Source organism: Crocodylus porosus, unplaced genomic scaffold, assembly GCF_001723895.1.
Source record: "Crocodylus porosus isolate Cpor-Errol unplaced genomic scaffold, CroPor_comp1, whole genome shotgun sequence".
NCBI classification, from domain to species: Eukaryota; Metazoa; Chordata; order Crocodylia; family Crocodylidae; genus Crocodylus; species Crocodylus porosus.
The window spans coordinates 66,828,933-66,836,914 of record NW_017728947.1 but is presented as its reverse complement, the minus strand read 5'-3'; the positions used below and the strand labels follow the sequence as shown (position 1 = coordinate 66,836,914).

At 41.4% G+C, this 7,982-nt stretch overlaps 1 protein-coding gene across 4 annotated transcripts in view; it reads left to right on the top strand.

Annotated features, from left to right (window-relative positions):
- Positions 1 to 7,982, top strand: part of PRKD1 (protein kinase D1) — a 276,582-nt gene that overhangs the window by 240,634 nt on the left and 27,966 nt on the right. For all 4 annotated transcript variants that reach the window (XM_019551745.1, XM_019551743.1, XM_019551744.1 and 1 more), the window contains 3 exons: positions 2,567 to 2,619; positions 4,874 to 4,946; positions 7,301 to 7,407. In XM_019551745.1, coding sequence (XP_019407290.1) covers positions 2,567 to 2,619; positions 4,874 to 4,946; positions 7,301 to 7,407 — 233 coding nt within the window. The remainder of the gene's footprint in view (positions 1 to 2,566; positions 2,620 to 4,873; positions 4,947 to 7,300; positions 7,408 to 7,982) is intronic.

Genomic DNA, 7,982 nt, shown 5'->3' with positions numbered 1-7,982 from the left:
ACTGACCCCCTAGTCCCAGCATTACCCTGGCCCCTATCTCTTACCTGTTTATTCGCTTCACTCGTTGGTCTGGGCTGGGCTGTAGTTGTGGGTGCTGTTTGGTCTGGCAGTCTGATGTTTCCTCTGCCCTCATCTTCAAAGTAGTTCAGCCCACTTGTAAATAATTTGGCGAACTGTGGAGATCATTACAGATCACCTTCTGTTATGTGATGTGGAAAGCAGGAGAGCCAAAAAAGGCAATTTGTGGCCTAAAGTGCTGCACACAGTCCCCTGCAACTCTACCTTATATTGGGGCACTGGCAGCTGCCAATCACATAAACATCTGGAAGGCTAGTTGGAGCCCACCAGAGCTTCTACTTCTGAAGTCATCACCATATGGATTACATATAGCTCCCAACTCTAGCAGTTCAGAACTGCTGCTTGGGTAGAGGGAAAAGTGCTCTGAGCTTTTCCACTGGTTAAAGGACAAGCCTACAATTGTTCACACAGGATGTGTCTACATGAGACACTAACTGTGCAGTAGCTAATAATACTGTGCAGTAGCGCATCACATTAGAAACAGTGCTAATACACTACTGCACAGTAGCATCACTAAAAAGGTGTTCACTGGTACTACTGCACAGTAACTCTGGTTCCTGCACATGTATTTAGTACTTGATTATACAAGTACTAAACTAAAAGTGCAGTAGCTATGTATGTATGAGTAGTATGTAGATGATAACAAAATAACCACGCCAAAATCCGATTCTGTACATGATTATCTTTCTAGGAAAAGAATGACAGAGAAGAAACTACATGTGTTGTAGGTTAGTCAAGCTGTTTAACATGCTGTTGTAAAGTACTGAGATTATTTGCACTAAGGATGGCATAAGAATCCATTTAACACAGCATAAGATAAAGAAAGGCCTCCATCTTCAGTTGCCCTGAGACCCATATATACAATGAAAAACTCATCCCCAAACCAAAAAAAGGACTTGGAGGAGTTCTCTCATCACTCCATGTTGCTAACTTCATTTAGTCACTGGCTCTTGTTGCACAGCATGGTCACAGAGCCCCTCATAAAAATAAAATAAACATCCTGAAATAGGCACTGATAAAACACAAAGGAGGTAAGTGTACTACCAAAGCCTTGCCACTATAGCGGCAGGCAGTTAGTTGGGTTAAAACAGATTCATCCAAGCCAAGGATGTTATCCCATGTTACCTACAACTTACAACCTGATATTTACATTGTGAATGCATTTTAAAAGCTAGTCTCCTCTCATATAAGTTCTCCATTCCCAGAACCATTCTAATAGCTTTTCTCTGTACCGTTGGCAGTTTAGATTGATCTTTTTTTACTATGGATTATTAGTTTTGTACACAAGGAGGCCTGTGACAGACCATGGTTTTAGTTTTACTGTAATACTTATGACGTATGTACGTTCATGTAGTAATAATGTGTGCTTCAGTTTGTACATGGGGGAAAGAAAGGACAAAAGGGTCTTTCTTAGGACCCAGGTCTACCTGTGCAGGACAAGACAAAATGTGCCTCCAGCAAGGAAAGTAGTGAATAGCCTTGTTGATACTTCAACAGGATGGGATTCATAAATAGCCTTGAAAGGAGAATACACCATGAAAGCAAGGGAAAAGGAAGATAAGCATCAATGAACAGAACGGTGTGACTAGGAGGGTGTCGGCCTGACACTGCAATCTGAAAAGGGAACAGTGGAGCTACTTTGGGGTTTTGGGGGCTTTGTAGACTAGCGAGAGAACAACTGGTCTTATATTGTGGAGCTTAGGGTTATTATGGGGTGGGTTGGAAATGAGGGTGTGAGCTGCTTAACCCTTTGGATGAGGTAGGGTCTTCTTGCTTTTCCCCAATAATCATTTTCACAGGAGCTGGCTAATTTACTGCTTGGAATGCCAAATGTACCTCTTTGAGGAGGTAAAATCCATCAATTTATCAACTGGAATACTTGCCTGGCTTCCATTTGTACTATTATTATCACCACAGCCACATTTCCTGTTTCCTTCATATTATAGATATATCTATCTATCTATCTAGCTGTATCTTCAGCAAGGAGAATGCATGGTTTTCTCCCAACCTCCTCTCCCAAGAGCCTAGTTTAAAGCTCTGTCCTTATCAGTTATGCCAAAGAAGACTCTTTCTCAGCCTTGCCAAGTGAGACCCACCTCTAAGAGAAAACCCTACTTATGGATGTTTATGCTACAGTATGCTCTAGCAATTGAGGTGAAGGATGTAAAATGACATTTTAAGGTGGCAAAGAGGTTATAAGCAAGATAAAAGGATGAGGTTATTCAAAGAAACATTTAAATAATGAGCTCTATCAAACTCTGAAACCATCTTCCACAAAATGTGGAAACTAATTTTGCAAGTCATGTAAATGTGGGCTAGATGCAACTTTGTACTGGCTGGAAGGTGAATAGCATAACCTAATTGATTCCATTTCTAGGATTGTATGTAGGCATTAGTACAGCAATATAACATAATAGGAGAAGACATTTACTGTGTTTCTGAACTAAAAGCACAGCTATCTAGTGTGCATTTTACTATTTTTCCCCAGGGGATATATCCATCAGCATTTCAGTGTCAAACTGCCAGGTTCAAGAAAATGTGGTGAGTACTCTCTGAATGCTAGACATGATATGATAAAGCTTATAAAGTCATTGATCTTTTTTAGAAAGATGGGTGGTTGGAAGGATTTCTTAGCAATCATTTTCACGTTTGCAAATATACAAATTAACTTTTGAGATAAAATCATCATACATAAAGTATTTTTTCATTCAAACAGAAACATTACATTTTTGTAGTTTAGCTTAGCATGTATTTTAGCTAAACCTTGCATCATGATGATTATTTAAGCACCTAATCCAGGCAAAATTGACTTGCACAGCTACTGGTTTGCAGGAGCTCTGCAAAATAAATACTTACAGAGAGTAATGTCACCTCTTGGTAAGTATACCTTTTCCCTGACAACACAAACTCTGCACTGCATATCTTTCCGAGCATGGAGCTGTTCCAAGGAACTGAATAACAGGTTGCATATGCACTCTTCACTGCATCTGCTACTTCTCTTGAACCTTTTAAAATTGGGGCTAAATACAGACAGTCAAAAAGCCCAAAGCAGAATTGAGCCAATCTACACAGGTTTCTCTAAACTGCGTAGATTGGACCATTAGCAAATGGAACTCACGTTTGCTCTTTATCTGAGGGAGGCACACAAATGCTTGTACAGGCTGAGGCCAAAAGGCAGGGGGCGCTTTGTGCTTGCACCAAGGGCAACCAAGCTCAGCTAAGCAGGGGCCGTCCCTTATTCGCTTCATGGTACATACCTCTTTCCTCTGCAGGCAGCTAGTAGGAGGGAGGTGTGCTTGCCCCCTTATGGCAACGTACGGGTCCCTGGGCTTTGTCCAGGGTGAGGGTGTGGGGGTCTACCCCATGTAGGACAGAGTGGGTGGGAAGGTACTTGCAAGCTGCGGGGGGAGGCACTGCCAACAGCATACCCTGCATTCCCAGTCTGGCAGGCAAGACACAGAGTGTCCCTCCCCTGTCCCATCTGAGTCCCAGGATCCCGCACTGGAGTGGCCCTGGGAAGGGCTCACAGGATTTTTCTCCTGGAGCCAACACCAAATTCCTGGCTGAAGTTGCTTCTCTGTAGCCACAAGAGCATGACTGCTGCCCCCCTCCGTGGGAACTGGAGCCCCCTGTCTGCAGAGAAGCGGATCAGCCAGGAATTCAGCTCCAGCTTGGGGCGGGGAGGAGAGAAGTGCGGGCGCAGAAATCTAAGCCCTTCCCAGAGTTGCTGCAGTGCAGGGTCCAGAGTGTCCCTGTCCTGTATGAGCCCCAGGATCCTGTGCTGCAGTGGTTCCAGGAAGGGCTCACAGGCTTTCCACCCTCAGAGCCAGCACTGAATTCCCAGTTGAAGGGTCTTCTTTGCAGATGCAAGGCTCCAGTTTCCAGAGAGTGGAGAAGGTAGCTATGCCATTGCAGTTGCAGAGAAGTGCTTCAGCCAGGAATTTGAGGCTGACTCTAGGAAGGGGAGGGGGAAATCCTGCAAACCCTTCCCAGAGCCACTCCAGTGGGAGATATCTTCTGACTATCCTATGAAAACCTGATACAATTAGGCCAAAGGAATAAATAAGAGAGGAGCTCCAATGAGTGCCCTAGCACTGAGGAAGGCCTTTTCCATTTGTACATTTCTCAGTTTGGGAAGAAGTTATAAGGACCTGAAAGACCTGGAGCATTAAATGTAGTAGTTTCAGATTCAAATATTTTTAGTGATTTGTGAGCTAGGGAAGAGGGAAAAAAGAAAATTATAAAATACAATACAGTAAAAACCTTTGACACTAGTCCAATGGACTTCTGGGCTTGGAATAGAACTTTGACTCAGGAGTGTCAATGTATGGCTCACAGAGTCCTGTCATCTGTCCATGGGGTTGTAGGAGGGCTGGGAATTTGGAGACAGGATGAACAAAAACAGGTCTCATCCCCAGAATGCAAGCCATGGACCCCCACTGGGGATGTGTGTCGGAGGTAAGGGGCAAGCGATGGCCGTGGTGATTCCCACTGCCACTATGTCTGGACTGGCCCATGAAGAGCCCTGCAGTTCAGATACAGCCATGGGGTCAAAATGAGTTTGACACTTCTGGTCTAAGCAGAAGTGTCACTATGATCCCCTCTACCGTCAGTTTTTGGGGCTTTTTTTTTTTTTCCCCAAATAAACCTATCTTAATGGTAGGTTAATACCATTTCTGTAATATCATAAAATATGCTATTGTAAAAGTATATAAATGAATATTTGCAGAATATTTTAAAGTAACATTTGTTTCTGTATCCCAGCACTTAATATGGATTATATTTATACCGACAGGATATTAGTACAGTATACCAAATCTTTCCAGATGAGGTGTTGGGATCAGGACAGTTTGGAATTGTGTATGGAGGTAGGAACAATAGTTTCTTAATCTGTTATATATTTACTATTAAAGAGTAAGTGTTGAAGACATATGACCTTTCTTAAATATTCAGTGTGTTTAGATTTCAAAACAGAACTGTAAAATATAGAAAATTAGCTGTGGTTTAATGAATAAATGTTGTATGGTGAAACTGAAGCAGATTTTATTTAGCTTTGGTTGAAAATATATCATTGTATTTATATTCAGCATATGACTGAATTTTTTCCCTGAGTATAGTCAATGTATTTTCTTGCCTAAATCCATTCTTCACAAGGTCTAATCAGTGTAAGACCTTGAAGTTCCCAGACTAGGTCTCTGAACAATATCACGGTCAAAAGATTTTAAAGACTTTTATTATAGAAATACCACTCAGATCTTAACTTTATATGGAACTCAGCGGTGCTGATTTTGCAAACTCCCTTTGTAAGAATAAAATCACAATTATATATGCAGCTACTGTTGCAGCTTCATAATATGGGAAATTATTTTAATTTAATCAGGATGGAGAAAAAAAAATATATATATATTTTACAAACTAACAGAAAATATAAATTTTGTGCCACAAACAAATTTTATTATGATTTTTCCCTCTGGAAAACAGATAATAAGACACAGCTGGAAAGATTATTCTAGTAATGCCTTATATGCCATTTGATGGAGAGAGAGAAAAAAAAAGGATTTTCTTATATAGGGTACCAAGTAGAGTGATATAGGATAATAATAATGGAGCTGAAACAGTTTCATAAAGTTGCATTTCCAGATTTGTTTATGACCCTATGAAAACATAAATACTCTCTCAGCATTATTGATTTTATCTCGTGAGTACTGACTGAAAATGTTAAATAGTTTGGAATGACTTCTAGTCAAGTATGTTCATAATATTTGTAATCACAGTGGCTTAAGTACAGACAGTTAAGAAGCCCGAGTCTGAATCAGTTCAATTTTGGCAGGTTAGTCTAAACTATGTAGATTGAACCAATAAGTAAGTGAACAGACATTCACTTTTGATTCTACAAATGCAGCCACATGCCTCCAGTGGCCCAGGACAGAAGCCCAGGCAGTAGAGCACACCTCCTTGCTCTGCAGATGGCTTGGCCCAAGGCTAGCCTGCCCACCCTGTGAGGAGGGTTTGCAGGGAGATGCAAAGCATCCTGGGATGCTGCGCGACTGTGAGTTAACCTGAATCTGGAGGGGAACTGGGACAGAAGTTCAGTAAACTGATTTAACCTAAATCAATTAAGTCTTGATACTGCATCCATCCAGGTTTATTTTAAACCAGTTTTACTCATTTTGAAAGTGACTTATGTGCACTGAACTTCTGTTGTGTTACAGATTAGAAGTAGTTTTGGATCACTTATACCAGTTTATGTGTAATTTCTGTCCCTAGCCATAGGGAATAGATAGAACTTGATCCTACAAGCCAATAAAAGTACTTTAAGCATATATTTAACTTGAAGCAATTTCAGTGGGACTACCCACATACTTACAGTTAAGAACGTGTTTAAACACTTTGGTGGATTGGGGTCAGCATGTTCACTACTTGGTAGACTGTGAACTCAATTCTGAAAAGCATTTAAATAAATTATTACGGTCTGACCACAGGTTGTCTTTTTCTTGAACGTAGTCCTGAGTCAGTATCGTACATATAAGTAGATTGCCAGTGATAAGCAATTTAACATGAAATACTCATTTGTCAATAAATAAATAATAGGAAAAGCCTTTATGCCGCAACCAGATATGGAGTGGACATTTGGTTCCCCTGGGACAAGGAGCGGCAGTACACCATGTGCTGCCACTACTTGTCCTCAGAGAACGCCAGTGCCATGCGTACTTTTGTGCGTGGCAAGTTACCCTGCGGGAGGTAGGGGAGGTTGGGGCCAGCACAGTGCTGGCCCCACCAGCCTGACCTGAAATCCTTGGGGCATTCTGGGGCTGCAGCCATGGAGATTCTGCTACTCAGAGCCTGGCTGGCAGCTGCAGCCTGGCTCCAGGTGGCCTGGATCTGCTTTTGAGTGGCATGTGGTGCCCATGCATGCACTGCTCCACCTTTTTTTCTGCTGGTTTTTTTGACCCCTGAATATCCAGGGTCAAAAAAAACTCTCCACACTGCTCCATTGCAGCATAGAGAACATCTGAACATGAGGTATGTAATGCCGCAGATGTGTTTATGGCACTTCTCTGGACACGGCCTTAATGTCTTATTAAATTCTACTCATTGTAAGCCAGATCTGAAAAACACTCAATTGTTGACTGTTATACAGTACAGCAAAGTGAGTTGTAAAAAAAGCCAGTGCTTATCAGCTCTAATAATGCTAACTAGCATACTTTTTATTAATATGCAGGGAAACATCGCAAAACAGGAAGAGATGTTGCAATTAAAATAATTGACAAACTAAGATTTCCAACAAAACAAGAAAGCCAACTTCGTAATGAGGTTGCAATTTTACAGGTATTTTTTATCTTATTACCTCTTCTAATGTATTAGCTTAGTGTAATGATATAAATGTAATATCATTAATTACATTTGAATAGTTCAGTGCAATCCTAAGATTACAAAACCATAAAAAGTGCCATACTAGGTCAAATCAATGGTCCATCTAGCCCACCATCCTGTCTCTGACCATGGCAGAATGGATGCTTTGGTGGGAGAGCATTGAACTGGATATATGTAGAGTGACCTTTCCCCTATACATTACCCTCCCTGACATCAACTATTATTGGTTTAGAGATGCCAAAAAAACGTCTCTAGCCATTCTGTTTAACAGTTTTTAATAGAACTTTCATCCAGGAATTTGGCTATCGTGTATAAGGACCTTAAATGAGTAAATGATGCTTGCATTTAAAAAACTGAAGATTTCATAGATTTCATAGACTGGAAGGGTCTCACAATAGTTTATGACCGTTTGCCCTTGTCATCCCTTGGGGCACTGTGGTGAACAGATGTTCCCCCAGATCCTGGTGGTCACCCCTGATAAACTTATAGGTGGCCATCAGATCACCCCTGAGCCTGCGCTTTTCCAGGCT